Raw genomic sequence first — 17,399 nt, forward strand, 5'->3', positions numbered from 1 at the left:
ATTTCTTAACCCACTTGCTGGTGTGCATCTACATGCATCTCACAGTACCAATATTTCAAATAAAGTAACTATTTTTTCCTGCTGGATCTTGGATTTAAAATTTCTTCTTTGTTCAGCAGCAGTAAGCATCTAAAAAGTGAGATTTGATCTGAATGTATGACACAAAATCCAAACAGCCAAACCAAATGTTTTAGCTGTCCTGACACATGTTAAATAGCCTAAAAAACACTATAGATACATCAAGTCTATTTTGCATGATAAAATGAAATACTGTATTTTGTATAGTCAGATATATTTGGTTTGTATGGCTTCATCCATTTTAAGGTCCTCTCTGCTTTGGCAGTTCTGTGCATTTTTCATGGAGTAAAATTAGTTAAAATTAGTTAAAAAAAAAATTTAAAAATCAATGGAGTTGTTATATATAAGAGGAAAAATCTATCAAATGTCTTAATATATACAGTATATGCATTGATTTGCTTGTTTAAGTCACCCTAAGTTTTTATTCTGGGTAAATCTGTTATATCCAGGCTCAGTTCACATTTGTCCAAGTCTCCATTCTGGTCCTCAGTGTCTCGGTCCCAGAGCTGGCTCTCTGCAATGTCAATATGGTTCCCCACATCACAACTGTTTCTTTCATTTTGCTCTCTGCTCTCTTCTCTCTGTGATTCTTGGTTGGGGTCACCTTCCACCTGCTCCCCTAACAAACTCACATTTGCCTCTTCCATATGACCATGACCTCCTGCCTCTTTATCTTCCTCCTCTTCCTCCTCCTCTTTGAGGACCTCTGGAGGTCCATCCAGACTGCAGTCACTGAGGAAAGAGTGTGGGGTTTGAGTATCCTCCATGGACAGAGGGGTCTCTAGAGCCAGGCGGCTCCCGAGGTTGATGCCTGCCCCTGGGGTGAGAGGCATGTCCTCATGGTCTTGGTCTGGATCCTGGTCTTTGCTGCAGTAAGCGTAGCGGTGGTTCATGTGCTGGGAGTAAGAGCCGGAGTGAGAGAAGCGCTTGCCGCACTTGTCACATTGGTAGGGTTTCTCTCCAGAGTGCAGCCGGCTGTGCTCGATCAGATGGTGCTTATGTTTGAAGGCTTTGTTGCAAATTTTACACTCATGAGGACGCTTGCCTGTAATGAAAACAGTTTTTTTAAATGTTATCTTATAAAAGAAAGAATGTGCAACATTTTTAAATGATTTTAAATTAACTAAAATCTAAAGAGGGTTTTAAACATTTGAAACATATATTTTAGAAATCTATACAGGAAATGGCACAAGCTAAATATGTATGTGCACAAGCTACACACCTGTGTGCTCGTATTTGTGTCGAAGCAGAGAGCTGCTCTTCTGGAAGGTTTTTTCACAAATGTCACAAGCGTAGAGCCCCTCGTCTGTCTTCTTCAGTCTCTTCCTCCCTGGTCCACCATCTCCGTCCAGCCCTTCATCCATTAGAGAGAGGTAGTCCAGAGCTCCACGGTGTAACACCTCACCCTGCAAAGAAAACATGAACATTTATATTACTGTACAGTAAATACTGCTTTAATTCTAATATTATACTACCTGATTAGACATATTTAATGTATTTCTTATTACTTTTGAAGCTGTTTTTCAGTATTTACACATCATATCCTAAAGAGAAGCTGTACTCACAATGAGAGCTTGTCTCTCCTGGTGGATCTTTTTCAGTGCAGCCTCTGGGTCTGTATCCATCATGAATGCCATTGGAGAGAGAAATCCAGGGCTGTTTGCTGGCTGGCTAAATGGAATAGATGTGATGCTGTCATGCCCTGAAAGCCCTAAACCAGACTGGTTAAAGATGGGAAATCCATTGTATAAAGAGCCTGGAAACAAAGGAGCTCCGGGCCTGCTGTACATCGGGTGATGGTGAAGGGGTAGATTGGGTTGGGTTGGACTCAGTCGACGAAGATGCTGGGTCCCGAGCTCTCTCCTCTCTCCTCTGGCCAAGTTGCCGTTGACAGTTTTGTGTTTCCCCTCTTGGTCTGTGATCAGCTTGGGCAGCGAAAGGTCAAGAGGTTCGTTCTGTGCAGACCAGGGGCTGCCGATCTGGTTCTGAGGCGAGGAGAGTTCAGGAGGACAACTAGTGAGGTCGAGGCAGACAGGAGAACCAAATCCTGAGGATGGAACTCTTCTTCTGGCTTGAGGTGATGACAGCTCTGAGGAATGGTTAATGGCCTGGCTGGGGCTGCCCTTTTCCTGGCTGGACCAGTACGTCCGTGAGGACAGAGGGTCGTGGCAAGGCTGAGGAGGAGAGTGCACTGCGACCAACAGCTGCTGTGGTACAGACTGCCAGTGAGTCTTCTGTAATGGTGATTTGTTTCCAGGGAGACCGTTAGGTACTTCGTTTGGTTTGCTGTTCTCAGGCTGAAGAGCAGATCTAGGGAAGAATAAAGGTGGCGATGGGTGGTCTTTGCTCCGAAGACCCTCAGGCACTTCCACTGCCTCGCGGTTAATCTTACAGAGGTAGCGCTCGTGCTGCAGGAGCACCGCCACGTTGGGGAAAAGCTGCGAGCACCAGCGACATGGCACTCCAAGCACACCCCTCTCCCCTTCACCTGACCTCGCTGTCTCTCTTCTAGCACTCCCGTCAGGTGAGACCTTCCTGTCAGGCCCTCCACCGTTGTAAATCACCCTCCTTTCCTCCATTGCGGATCCTCCTGCTCTATCAATTTCCTCATCTTTCTTCACTTCCCTGTGAAGCATCTCCTGCAGCATCTGCTCAAATGTCCCAGAGTGGAGATAAGGCAGTAGGGCGGTCCCTTTTAGGATACTGGTCCTCATGGAGAACTCTGCTGACGGGTCCCAAAGCCGAGCCAGGTCTGACGCTCTGGGGAATCCTGTGGGGTTCTGGTTGGGGTCCTGCAGAGAAAGCTGGTGAGGATCCTCTGGTCCTCGGCCCAGAAGCCTGGCATTATCTTGGGTAAGTGAAGTCAATGAACAGCCCTTGTCATTACTGTTTCTCCCCCCGCCTGCAGAGGGAGACGTTGGAAATGAGTGGTGGTAGGAGCTTTGGCTATGTCCATTAAATGCGCCGCTGGTCCCTCCTGTACTTCCCCCTCCATTTCCTCCACCACTGAGGCACTTTTTGCTGCTTAAGTGGGAGCTGTAAGAGCCAGAGTGAGAGAAGCGTTTCTTGCAGTTGGAGCACTCATAAGGTTTCTCACCTAAAGGATGAAACCGAGAAGACATTAGTCAAAGAAGGCCAAGAGTAGGTTGTAAATACCTTGTGCGTGGGTGTGATCTTATCCTCTTTTTCATAATTGTCTTTTCCTGTCATAAATTATTTTTACTTGTTGTCTGTCTCCATGACAAACTGTTTCATCAATCATACCATATACAACTGACACACATAAGTGAGGGTTAGTCATACAGTGAAAACAATAGCTATAATTGATGGGTGACTACAACTGTTTTGATGTTATTCTGTCTCACCGCTGTGGATGCGGAGATGCTCTTTGAGGTGGTGTTTGTACTTGAACGCTTTCCCACACTGCAGACATTTGAATTTCCTGGTCTCAATGCCTTGATCCAAAGAAATGGCATTCTAGGAAGATAGGACATTGTTATTTGTTTTAGACTTTAAAAGATTCAGGCCGCAATTACAGGGATGGTGGAGAAGTGTGGGTGTCACTGTAAATATGTCATAAATAAATACACTAACTCAATATGAAAATTATACAGTTATGAGTTGTGAGTTTCTCTTGCTTCTGAGTATATCTCACCTTGTCCTGCACTTGGTTGTGAAGTGCCAGGTGCCGCTCCATCTGTGCCCTAAGGGTGGCAGTGTATCCACAGAGCGGACAGACCATGTGGCCCCCCTCCCTTTCCTGACAGTACTTTATGTGGTCCCTCAGAGAGGCTCCTCGCTGGTACATCCTGTGACAGAACGGACAGGCCTGCTGACTCCTCCCTGCATCTGGACCGCACATATCCAGAGAGAGGTGACATTTTTAAAAAGGAACTGTGGAAATGATCACTGCATTCATTACACATATCCATCCATATAACTGTTGGTCCTGTTCAGGGTTATCGAGGTAAAACCTATCCCAGCATGCATTGGGAAAGATACAGGGCACATCCTCAATGGGTTGCCAGCCTATCACACGCCATTAATAAATATAATTACAGTAAACTGTATATGTAAAAAAAAAAAAATCCATTCACTTTTTACAGACCAAAATAGAAAAACAATTTAAACATTGTATTTTAAAAAGTTCTGCCTTCATTATATAAGTTGCATACTGATCTAGAACAATCTAAATAACATCATACTGACATAAGAATGAAATATATGTACTATCATGTCTCATGCCAAGTTAAATTTTAGCTGAGCTGATCACTCAGATTTTTTAATTCCCTATTTATACCCTAACCCTAACCCTAACCCTTGTCTGAATATTAGAACATGACTATGTTTTTTAGTAGTTTTATTTAACCCTTACATACTGTTCATATTCTGACTCATAATTAGTCTCTACACCAGTTCACATTTATAAATACCCCATCAGTCATTATAAATGTTTGATTAATCCTTTAGGAAGCTGTTAAGAGTATAATCTATTTATTTATAGAAGGAAAAAGACATTCATAATCACTTTTTTATAGAATATGAAGTTTAAAAAAAAAAAAATAAACAACAACAAAACAATCACATTTGTACATTTGCATATATAAAAATGTATATCAGCTGCATTTAAAAAAAGATACATTTTATTTCCCTTTTTGTATATTGTGGGTCACATTAGGAAAAGTGTGGCTAAACAAAATGTGTATAGGGTGTTTTTACAGATCCAAATGTAAAACAGGGTCACATTTGACCCTGAACAGTATGTAAGGGTTAATGTGCTGACAGAATTATAATGGAAAGTATTGTTTGGACCTAATGTTTGAATAAGTCATTTTACATGTGACATTTAAATAAATACTAAGTATGACATACTTTATTTATGAACTTAATATATTTTATGCCAAATGTTGAACAAGAAAAATATTATAATTTTATAAATATATAACAACAAACTACTGGTAATAGTATGTTCATGAAGTGCTGGAACATGAATGTGTGAATATGTTGGCCTCTCTCAAACTCTGATAACGGCTCTGGTCAAACCATTTGCAGTTGATAAACTGGTGTGTTATGCGCAGTCTTCATTTTCCTTTACACTTTCTCAGAATGACATTCTGACAATCTGATATGCGCTTTATCACCGCTATTTACTGTCAGTCGAGCGATTCACCAGAACAAACAGGTGAAACCTTTCATTATGCAGACTTGTTGATTTTCTATTCAGTATCATTACAACCTACCTGCTCTTTCAGGTGAGCGGTGCTGAGCTCCTGGTGACCAGATGGCGGGTGGCAGCTCGTCGTGCCTGCTGCCGGGGTGGTACATGGCTGCCGTGCCATTATGGGCCAGATGGTCCAAGAGACTGGCAGAGGTAGAGGCCTTCCTCAACTGGGCCAGGAGTTCATAGTGAGCCAGGTCCTCAAAGGCATTCTGGGAGTCCGAGGTCTTACCTGGGAACAGAGAAAACATAAAGAGGAAGTGAAAAAGCCATAAATTAAACTATATTTAACCTTTAGTAATTTTTTACATGAAATACTGATGCATATATAAGAATTATTCATTACATTAGCAGGAAAATATTAGCTCTACATACCAACTCTAACCAGCTCTTTCTACCAGATTCTTCTTTTTATTATTTAACCTGATAAAAGTCTTTGAGATTGGCTGAGAAGGCAACATGAACTCCATATGAGTGTGATGAATACAATACAGACAAGAGCAGGCTAAGAAAAACACACAACATTCATTGTAGATACAGATTAATGTGTGGGATTTCCATGTGACTTTTTGTAGATTGTTGTTTAGCAGCCTTTTGAATTTAACCTTTTATAAGTGTTCTCGTGTGTGTCAGTGTGGTTGAAACTGAAAATGTAACAATTACATTTTCATGTTTAACATAAATCATATATAGTGTATAGTGCGGTTGTACATGCTTTGTTTATATGCTTTTATGTGCAAAGACAAAATGGATGTTTTCAAATGCAAGAAATATTGACTATGATATTTTTGAAATTCATCCTGTTAATACCCCATAATAGAGAGAGTGCGATACTATAAATATATAATAGGTATAATATATATATAGGTATTTGGGTTGATTAAAAACTTACTTTTAGACTCCATATTGACATGTTGTTATCAAAGCTGTAAATGAAATCAGGCTTTCTTTTTTAAAATGCATTTTGTTTTCTTTATTTCCAAGAAAAAGAATTGTTGAAGCAGTTTTCCTCTCTGTATTGGGATATGGGGATGTTATTTATTGGCAGGTGGCCAGTTCCACTCTCAAAGATGCAGTGTACCGCTCCACATTAAGATTCATTACTGGAGAGTTACTGGACACACCATTGTCTACTTTACCAAAAAAAACAGGTCAGCCTGCTCTATCAGAGAGGAGAGATCAGCATTTGTTCTTATTTATTTATAAAGCTGTGCTTTCTTGGAACGCTGGTAGCTGTTGTACCCGCTCACAGACATGGCTCATCCTCATACAAAGTTAGGTCTGCTTTCTGTTACTGTGCCCCACATACTTGGAATATGCCTCAGAAAAACTTTAAGATGACCTCATTTATACCGCTGAGACAATTCTAAGGTTTATTTGCTAATTTTGTGTATTGTTATTATTAGTTTTTCATCTTTTAATTGCTGTTATTATTTTACTTATTTATTTGTCTCATTGTCAATTCCTGCACTTTAACCTTTTAACATTATTTTCTTTAGCCATGTATTCTTCCTTTATTGCTGCCTCCCAGCTTTCTTTGGTGATTTTAGTTTTGTCTGCTCTTACTGTATGTCTGTACCTCGGCACCACTGTAAATGAGTTTTCTCAATGTGTTTTCCAAGGATTTAAATAAATAAATGATTGAATTAAATAAATGTGTGTACATGTTCCGTATGTGTGCAGAGAGAGTGGGGATAAATTGTAAAGTGACACTGTGCAACTGAATCTAATGGGACTAAATTGTTTACTTAAAGACAGACAGATAAAACAATAAATTCTGGGAACTAGTTGGCCAGATATAAAAACAATATTTTAAGAATTCTTTCTCATTTCTGCCCTTAAGTGCAGTGACAGGCAGAGAAAGAAAGCCACAGATGTACGTGAAGAAGAGGGGGCGCCTCCTATCTCAACTCAAGCCAGTCAGCTTTGCTTACAGCGACTTTGAGGAAGATTTTTCAAATCTTTGCAGATGTTGGCATATTTTGAGCTGTTTTTTATGTGGTGAAGGGAAGAGCCTATGTGGTTGAGTGTTGTAAAAACTCAGCTTTGCCTTCATCAGGCAAGGCCAAATCACGCGAGGCGAGGGAGCTAAGTGATTGTTAGTAGGCAAGCCGCGTGAGCCTTTGATCTCTCCTAAATAAAAGGGAAAGCCTCACGTCGCGCAGTGCTGATTTCAGTACCGTAACGTCACCTCTTTGATGCATGGAAATATTGTGACATTGTGTGGGATGAGTTCTTTTGTCATGCTTTCAGAAGGCTGCCTTTTCAAAGAGAACAGTGAAAAAAAGGAACAGCTTGTAGGGAAGGCATGGTTTCACAAGGAGCTGATATGAAGGTGTATCTAGAGGGCTTTGAAAAGCATCATGAAACTGGAGGGGGTCTTGCATCAGAAAAACAGTGTAAATGTGTTTACACGTACTGTAATGTCCAACACAGCAGTCTTATTGAACTGACTTACTGTACTCTATTTTACAGTATACAGTTACTATTTGCTCTCTTGTTCAGTCTATCTACAGGGACAGAAACAGGACTACTGAGGAGTTTAGAAAAACAGGGCTGAACTTAAAATAGCATTTAGTTATATAGTAACAGTTTTCAAACAAGACAGAGATATAGTTTGTTTTGTAAGGATCTAACTCACAGTACATCCTCATCGGTTCCTGATCTCCCCCTCTGTCGGTGGCGGAGACAGCGGTCCCGTCTTCCGTGGCCTCAGTCTCCGTCTCCACCTGCGCCCAGTAGTTCCTGCTGCCAGGGCTCAGGCTCTGCGGCCGTGTGGAGTGAGCAGGGCTGCCAGGCTCCTCCGTCCCCTCGCTGGGCGTCAGGCTCGTCTTGTCCAGGCTCTCCTGGCAGTCCTGGGGCTCCAGGCTCCACAGGCCCACCTCATCCTCCCCCTCAGACCCCAGTGAACTCACTTGCTCAGCATCCACTGTGAGAAGGGAGAAGAGAAAAAAGTTGAGGAGAGAGAAAAGAGTCTGACTCCACCTGATGAATGAGGTTTAAACGTGAGTCTGCTCATTAGAGATGTACCACTTTGCAATGTTAGATTGTATCCTCAAATGAGTTTAAAATAACATCTTATGAACATGTGTCTTACATCCACATTTAACATCAGATGCCAATTAATATTTTGTGGTTTTTGATGGCATTTAGTGGGCAGAGCTATAGATCTGGAACAATGGAATCCAGACTCAGTGCTACATTATTGAAAAAAGGAAAAAAAAAGAAAAGACAAGAAAGAAAACATCAGGAACTGAAACCAAAGCGGGGAAAAACATAACCAGAAATTCAAAAAAAAAGTTTTATAAATTCTTACTTGTTGTTTGAAGTCAGAAAAAGAAGCAACTGCATTAGTATTTGTTTTCAGTTTTGTATGCATTTATATTTGTTGTAGCTGTGTTCCTCCGTAAGCAAGAGTAATTAAAGCTTCATGTGAAGTTGTTCAGTGTTTCTCTTATCATGAAATTTTACATATGGCTTTCTGCGGTTTGATGTACAGATTATTAAGTGTTCAAAATATTCAGTATGCAACATTAACAATTATGCAACAGAAGTTCATAACTGCAAGAGGAGGGTTCCTTTTGGAAATTATGATATTTCAAATATTTTACGGACTACAAAAAGTACAAAAACGGAAATATAAAGCATTAATAGCAGTTTCTGATGAATTTCAGCTCAGTTTACAAAGGGAAAGCTTTACTCGGCTAGTACTGAGTGAAGTGTAGCTCTCATTTTCAGACTGACTTATCAAAATATATTTTAAAATAAATTAAAAAATGATATTAATAATATCTAATTAAGGTCAGAGCTATTTAGGTGATTGAACTTCAACAAATAAAATACAGTTTGTCTAATCTAATTATTTTGTAATATTTACTGTTTGCAGAATTATTTGACATTTTTAAAAAACAATCTCTTCCAACTTTCTTTATGTTAAATAATATCCTAAAGAACATAACATGTGTTGAAAAATAACTTCATGTCTAAATTTATATTTTTAGGAAATATGCAACTTGTACAAATCATTTATAACAATGCAGCAGGGATGTAGTACGGCAATAAGAAGAAATATAAATCAAATATTGAAATTTAAAAGTATGCCCTCGGTGGTGCCCGGACTAGAGCAGAAGTTGAAAGGCGCATTACTTTTTCCCATGGCAAAGACAATAAATGACAATCACAAACACATGCCTGGGATTTCAGCTGTAGACTCTTATTTCCAAGGCTTTTTTTGAGGACTCTCTGTTTTCTTTTCACTGATTGGCAATATCTAATCACAACCAAGTAATGACCATTTAAGAACACAAGAAGCCTCCTTGCCAGCGCCTTTGAAATACGTCATCAGAAAAAGCCAAAATGTTGTCGAGGGGGTAAAATGGACTATGCCAACATACAAAGAGCCAACTCTTCTTATCGTGTTGTTGTGAATATAAAGTTTCTGATCGGTATCTGATAAAGGTCGCAAGACAATATCTTCGTCATGCTTCTTGTTTGTTTTAAATAAATTTGGCCGTGACAGAATGTTGTGCCTCTTTTCACCAGATCAGAGTGAAAATAAGGTTTCATAGCTCATTCAATTTCACCAAACGCAAACAAAGTTTATTCACTGAACTGTCAAAACAACACAAAGTCACTCTTGAAAGATTTTAAATTTAGTTTGAGATGATCCAACTACACCCTTACTGACTGGTGGACACAATTATTGATGAGCATTTTGCTCTTAACCCCTCTGCACACAGTTACAGCAACTCACAGTGACAAAAGCCAGTAACTACAGTGGGGTAGGAGGGTGGAGGGTGGGGGCATTGATGAGACACATACAGATAATACTCACCCTGTTACGGGAAGAGAAAAAGGGAACCCAGAGATGTACAGGGGGGCGGCCCGCAACACACACCTAAAGCACTTCGCTTGAACAATTTTCACATATTCTGCTGATGAGCCTATTGCTAATCTCTAAATGTAACGCCTACATATGTATCTGTTTGCATCAGCAAGTTGTATTTAGTGCCCCTGCTTGATTACGCCCCTGTTAAAAGTTAGCACATGCAAAACTCTGATTCACCAGGGGCCGGTAACAAAGCCTCTGCTCTGTGCAGTGCTGCTCTGCTTACATGAGGAAGAATGACTTGTTCTTATGGGGGATGAAATTGGTCATCAAATGTGCTTCTCTACAGCAGGCAGCTATGAAGTTATATGATGTAGTTGAGGTCGACCTATGAGCCCTGCAGGAGTTTCCTGGGATGATAGGACATACCACTGAGCCCAAAAAGAGAAAAATCTGGTCCAGATTAGCGTCAAATTGGCTCTAATTTTCCCTCCCATGACAGTGAGTGACACTGAGCGTATATGCGCTGTCATTAAAGCAGCGCCATGCTGGGATGGCTTTCATTATCTGGCCCGTTGATTTATTTATTTGGATAGCAATAGCATCCTTCAAATAAGTCTTTTTTTTTTTTGTTGGAGCTGCTTAAATCTTTGAACAGCGCAGGAGGTTTGGGATTGCCTGCAAATAGAGACTGTGTGTCAAGGTACAAAGGAGTTTAAGAGAGATGAATTCATGCAATGTGAGCCCTTTAAGAATGGGTAATTTGTTGGAAGACACTGAACACAAACAGCACAGCACAGTAGAAAACAGGAGTGCTATTTTGCATGCACTGTAGTGTGCGTGGGAAGAACGTGACTCATATCCAGAAAGTGTTAACCGAACTGTGCTGCATCATGCTTGACAATGTTGATCACTAGGTCTACTGGGGACTCTTTCTGATGGTTTGTGCTCAAATTAAACACTGCAGCACTATTTTAATCTGTCTGTCTCTTTCCCGAACTGACAGTGACTGAAGATTGCAAAGATTGACAGCCTGCCTGCCAGAAACAAATCTTCATTTTCAGCCTATGACACTAGTCAGAAATTCAGAATTTCATTTTGATAAAGCATATTGTTGTTCTCGTTATCTGGAGCAGAAAAAGGCTTGTGATTCATCTTGGATCTAATCTGAAGTTTAACAAATGATGACCTTTATAAGAAAAATAGCAAGATGAATAATGTCTGAATATTCCCACGTGCAAAAATGTGTGTGTGGCACGCAAAACTACATTTTACCACATTAAAATGCAGACCACAATAAAAAAAGTCACTTAAGATAGAGGGGGAAAAAATCATCTTAACATTTCTTTTACACTAGTTCACAACAGCAGAGAGATAGTTCCAGTGCTAGTCTGATTCTGCACTGTTTATATCCCAGAGGGCATCTACTGTACAGCAACACGCTAAGCTGCAGTTTATTTTACGATGCACACATGTGATCTGCTATTGGCTTAGTAATTATGTGGCCAAATGGTAAGCACGCAATAATTACCTAGAAATTACCTTGTTTGTTTCTTTTGGTTTTAGATGGCAACAAACAAGGCCAGGCCTCATTTACCGCATAATGTAATCGTTACTGTTCTGTTCATTTTTACAATTCACAATCTTTACATACACGCCATAATAATGGTATAGAAATTGTATCAATAGTTAATAGATTATTTTTTATCAAATAGTTTAACAACTACCCAATTAATAGCTTTGGTAGCTGACAAAAATACTACCAACATCCAAACTAAAAACAAACTAATACCTTTATATAAAAATGTAATTAAATGTGTTAGAAATATTTTGTCTGAATTTAATATGAATGCGTATAGTTCTTGTTATACACACATTAGAACCAATTAAAACAGACCATAGCATACTGTAAAAATTACAGTATGCTATGCAACAGAGTACTACATAAATGTAAATTATGTATGAAATCAAATAGATTTTTTATGATCTATGTTTTTTCTACAATAAAAATGTATGTTTTTTTCAATTTTTAAACCAGGATTTCTATTTTTTGTTTAATGTCATCACTTTTTAATATAATATATAGTTTTATATCATATCACTTTCAAAACTTTTAAATCAATTAAATATTTAGTTTTTCCCATTTTCCAGATGAAATAATATCAGTGTTGCTCTTCATGACATAATGCACAAGTTTGATATGACAAATATACACATTCCACACTACAGTGACATTTCATCATTTTATACGACACAACGTGTACGTGGTAAAAATGTCAGAGACAAGAAGTGACACAGTCAGCTGAATAAACTGAGGCATAATTAAAACCTGATCCACCACATTTTGGTAAAATAATTCTTATTGATATAAAAATAAATATATATACTTTACATACTTTATATAGTTTCAGTTAGTACTTGAAATCATGCCTCGCCAATGCTGTTAAAACTGTGACGTGTCAGAAGACACGGTTTCACACACAACACTTACTATTTTGAAATCAATAAATTACCACATGAGAGTCATGGACACCCACACACTAAACAAAAAGCTAGTGCAGGAAAATGTGTGTATTGTCATTTTACAATACCTATGAGAGCAGTTCAGAGACGAGGTAATCCATGTTCATCTGTAGAGCACACTCATGTCGACATGGTGACTACTCCTTTAAATATATCTCAGAAATCAAAAATGTCATTTAGAAAGTTATCACTGTGTCGGCTCTCCAATTCATACCTGCTGACTGACATTCGTACAATGAGTCAGGGGAGGACCACAACCAAGAACAAACACCTCCCACCTGATATCCTTCATCTTAGAAGCAACTCACGCTCTCTCTATCTCACAGAGTGATTGTTGCTTTTGACTCTGGCACCTTGGCCTGCTTTGGTATAGTTTGGTTTGACCTGCCCTAACAACACTCAGAGTGAGAAAAAACACATGCCCACGTGTAGGTCGTGCTTTATCTACCTGCTTTTGTTATTGCTAATGCACTAAATACATAATGAACACACCATCATTCACTGAAAACAGGTATCATTTCAAAATGTTGTCATCTCTAAAATCATAGTAGAGTGTATGATATTAATAATATTTCAAAGTGAGTTTAATTTACTGAAAACCTATTCCTAAATTTTCCCCTTGGTGGTTACCTCACTTTGGAATGCAACTCTTAATTTCAATTTATCCAAATGTTTTATAGATTATATCATGAATGCTGACAGCAAATTGAGGATTAAATGCTCTAAATTACATGTTAACCAATAGGAATGGTGGTAATGCGATGTTTTGCAGCAATTTTATTGCATTTTTGTGGTCAGAGAGGAGGAAGTGCAAACATTCTTGTCTAATGATGGTGAAAATAACCACAAACACATTGATATGAAAGACTAAGTCAGTCAAGTTTTAGTTCAATTGATTACAGTCATTTCTTTGCTGGCTGGCAATGAGCCACAAACAAACAAACAAAAAAGGCAGCAAATGGTTGGTGTGAATAAACAAGACTGAAACTGTGACCCTGAGATGGGGATTGTAAAAGTCACATTAGTGTTGAGATGGAGATGCTAAAATGTCATGTGTGGTGCAATATGTGATTTGCATTGTTGCAGTGTGTATGTATGGTATACAATGTTGTGGTGTGTCTGTAAGGGAAAGGTGGTGACAACAGTGAGATTGAGAGTTGCAGAGACAATGCTGCATGAAGAATATAGTACCGAGCACAAACTACACTGAGAGCGAGAAAGAAAGAAAAAGAGAGACAACATAGAGACAGTGGGATTGGGGGATTAAAAGACGAAAAGGATGAAAGAGACAGAAAGCTACAGTGTCAAACTGTCCCTGACACAAATCCTTCAAGTGATGGTGAACTGTGAAAAACACGCTACAAAGGGAAATTCCCTCGACACACACTCGCACATACAGACACAAACTAGGGTATAGAGAAATACAGAAAGCAAACAAACTTGTATTGTCGGCACAAACGGGGAGCAACACTGGCTTGCTGCTGCAGAGGACTACAGCAGGATCAAACACAGTAAAGAAGTACATGACAATAATTGTGTGTGTGTGTGTGTGAGTGTACGCGATGCTCCAAGAATATCTAAGTGAGAGATAGTAAAGTTAAAGCTCATGCGGTACCACAGCAGCAAAGTCACGGCTCCGTGCCTTTAGATGTCCCACTCATTAGGAGACACCGCCCTGTCAGAGCATTTATACCACCACCACAGAATGTGTAGCCGAGGGGTAACATCTGCACTGTGAGAGACGTAGAAGTGCGCAGAACAATCAGCTCAAGAAATAAACACCAAGCCAATTCGCTCATATTGATTACGACTCTGCAAAGACAAGAGCTAAATTTTGCACACTAAGCAGTGATCTCTAAATTGACAACAAACACCGTATTGAAACTATTTCGCCTTTGTTCAATGTGGCTTTTAATGATTCTGCTCAATTAGGGCCCTTGTGACATAAAAACAGAACCCCTTTTGGCATTTTATTAGCTTCAAAGCCACTGAGCCATTCACTGATACAACTCACAAAGTTGATTTGTCAACGAGTTGCACTTTTAGTGTGACTGTGCGCTAGTGTTAGTTTCATTATTCACATATGAGCTCTCAGAACGATTTCAGAAGGGCCTCTGCAAATCAAAGCACAGCCCCCAAGACACCAACTGTAACATGCTCTGGTCTTGTGTACAGCTGCCATGTCTGCTCTGAAAGGGCCCAGGCATCTGAAAATCAATTGATATCAGTATTACTGATCTGTTATTCTTTATCTACATGTCACATCGCTGCACCAGACACTGAACCACATCTACTTAGTTGGAAACCTGCTTTCATTTGACCTTGAAAAACACCAACAGATTAAACCAACAGCAAACAAGCTGAAATAACTTCGAACAAAACCACCAAACATAGTTAACAAAGCTGTTACTTACTGTACAGTCCGTGTGCTGCCGGACAAACTAATCGACCTCATGCAGAAACTGAGAGGATAATGTCTTGTCTGTTATTGTCTTTATCTTTCACCTTCAATCCTAGACTTTTTTTTTTTTCATCTGATAGGCCTAATCTCCTCCTACTCATTTTGCACTTCACCCATGCATGCTACACATCTTTGCGTAGCTTTGACGTTCTCTGAGTACAGAGTGCATGAATTCACTTAATGAAGATTACAGGACAGTTTCATTTGCCGCACATGCGGGACTTCTAACTACATGTATTATATTGAGATCAAAATGTTTCTGGTGCCAACATTTTTCTGCTGTGTCGCAAAGATGCTGTGACAGAGTGTTAAACACACAAACTCATTTTAACTCTTGTTACTATTTTCTTTAGAGTTGTGTGTTCTGTGTTTTTAAATGTATTACCATGACTAAACATACACTCAACAGCATTTTCTGTGTTTATATGCCTGCGTGGGTTAATGTGTTTGAGAGAGAGAGACACAGAAACAACAAAAGAAAAATGAGTAGTGAGAGTGAACATGAACATGAACATGGACAGGAAAAGAGTCCCAAATTACTTGTGGCCTAGACCAGTAATCACACCACAAAGGTGCACACGTGCATATGTGCTGGTTAGGTGTGAGAACTGTGAATTGTGACTCACTTGGAGCTACGGTGTACTAAACTGCATATACAGACACACATGGAGAGGTGGCGTGAAGAAGGAGAAACATGCTTGCAGGGTATACTTTCATCCCCTCTTGTAGATTCCCACCCAAGCTCTATATTCTTAGATTGTGGCGAGTCAACTCTACAACAACCATGAAATATTTTTGTAGCCTATAATGATGTTAACTTACACAGAGTTGATATCTGTCTCCACAGGAACTTCAAAATGAATAGTTTTGCATTTTCAGGTAGAACATAAAGAGACAATGACACATTACTAGATAACTAGATTATCATTCAGTGTGTCCTTATAATAACTGTTATCTTTTACAGTGGATAAAGTGCTGTTTTAATGTACAGGATTTTACTAAAGGAGGTGATCACCAAAAACAAACCACAGGGTTCAAAAAGGATGAGCACTTCAAGTCTCTCTTTTTATGGGTTCTTTTGTTTTCAATGACAGCAGAAAACAGAAAAGAGTAGGAGTGAAATGAAAAAGAACAGTGACCACAGTTAAAATTCAATTTGAGAAAGTTTTCTCTATGACTAGCGTCAGCCCCCGTTTTTTTACCTAACTGCTATGTGGTATACTGCAAAAATGAAGACTGCTGAAACGACAAAAAAAGATGTACTGCTCTGACAATAACACCTGCTACCGTTTGCTGTTTACCAAACAGGATTAATAATTTGTATGCACAAAAAAATGCAACAATCAGTTTTTCTTTCTGCAGAAATGAGGCAAGGTGTGAGTGAAGAGGTGTGCAAAGAGCCTGTGTGGTTGTCTTCTTCCTTTAGTGGTTTCCTGTATGCTGCTGCCTACATGTTTGCCACCATGTTTACCTGTCCTGTAGACCACCACTGTGACATTTATCAAATGATTTCACCTTTTTTACACCGGCCTTTACCTTCAAAGCAGTTTCGTGTAACTTCTGTTGAAGTGTTACTTTCTGAACAGTGACACAATAGTCTCTACAGTTAAACAGAAGGATAATGAATTAAACTGTTCTGCTGTCACAAATTGCAAAGATACGGACAGTTTATGTAAAAACAAATTTTAAGATAATTTGATATTTAGTTCAATTTTCTAAACAAATTCAAACTATTTATGAATCTCCTAGTTTTTCTATCAGCAATATAACATTCAGAACATTCACACCGTTTCTACAATCATGATGACTTACCGCCCCAGATCTCATGTATTATCTCCTTCTCGCTTCCTTATTACACAGCTTTCATAAAATGTCACACTTAAACTTAGAAACATTACCAACATCATTCTGGACTTCCCTACTATGTCATGCTGGGTTGTATCATTTGAGTCATTTACCGTGTCAGTGACTCACCGGTAGTGACAAATTGGCCTAACTACTGTATGTATGATGTGTATGAGAGTTGGTGTCTGTACATATGCATAGCCTCATCACCCATGTTTGAGTTTGCATCCATGCCCTGTACGCATCTGGTGCACTGAAACCAGGGCTGACGTTGGTGAGAAAGGTTAGCTCGGTAAGAGGAACACGTTATTTTGAGTTGGCCCTCCGCCTCCCCCTGTGGCCCGCACTGGTTTCCGTGCAGCGAGGGATCGGTGCTGGAATGCAGTAACGGTCACAGAGGGACCCACGCACTCACCACACCGTGAATCAAAACCCAAACTCCACTT

General features: G+C 39.5%; 1 protein-coding gene across 1 annotated transcript in view; it reads right to left on the reverse strand.

Moving 5' to 3' along the window:
* Positions 1–230: 230 nt before the first annotated feature.
* Positions 231–17,399, reverse strand: part of LOC133977923 (zinc finger E-box-binding homeobox 2-like) — a 29,520-nt gene continuing 12,351 nt past the window's right edge. Inside the window, exons 2-8 of the mRNA XM_062416222.1 lie at positions 7,938–8,225; positions 5,319–5,528; positions 3,734–3,927; positions 3,444–3,555; positions 1,644–3,175; positions 1,301–1,484; positions 231–1,123 (exon numbers count right to left, since the gene is read on the reverse strand). Of these exons, the coding sequence (XP_062272206.1) occupies positions 492–1,123; positions 1,301–1,484; positions 1,644–3,175; positions 3,444–3,555; positions 3,734–3,927; positions 5,319–5,528; positions 7,938–8,225 (3,152 nt within the window). The 3' untranslated portion in view covers positions 231–491. The remainder of the gene's footprint in view (positions 1,124–1,300; positions 1,485–1,643; positions 3,176–3,443; positions 3,556–3,733; positions 3,928–5,318; positions 5,529–7,937; positions 8,226–17,399) is intronic.

The sequence above is a fragment of the Scomber scombrus genome, chromosome 3 (assembly GCF_963691925.1).
Source record: "Scomber scombrus chromosome 3, fScoSco1.1, whole genome shotgun sequence".
In the NCBI taxonomy this organism is placed as follows: domain Eukaryota; kingdom Metazoa; phylum Chordata; class Actinopteri; order Scombriformes; family Scombridae; genus Scomber; species Scomber scombrus.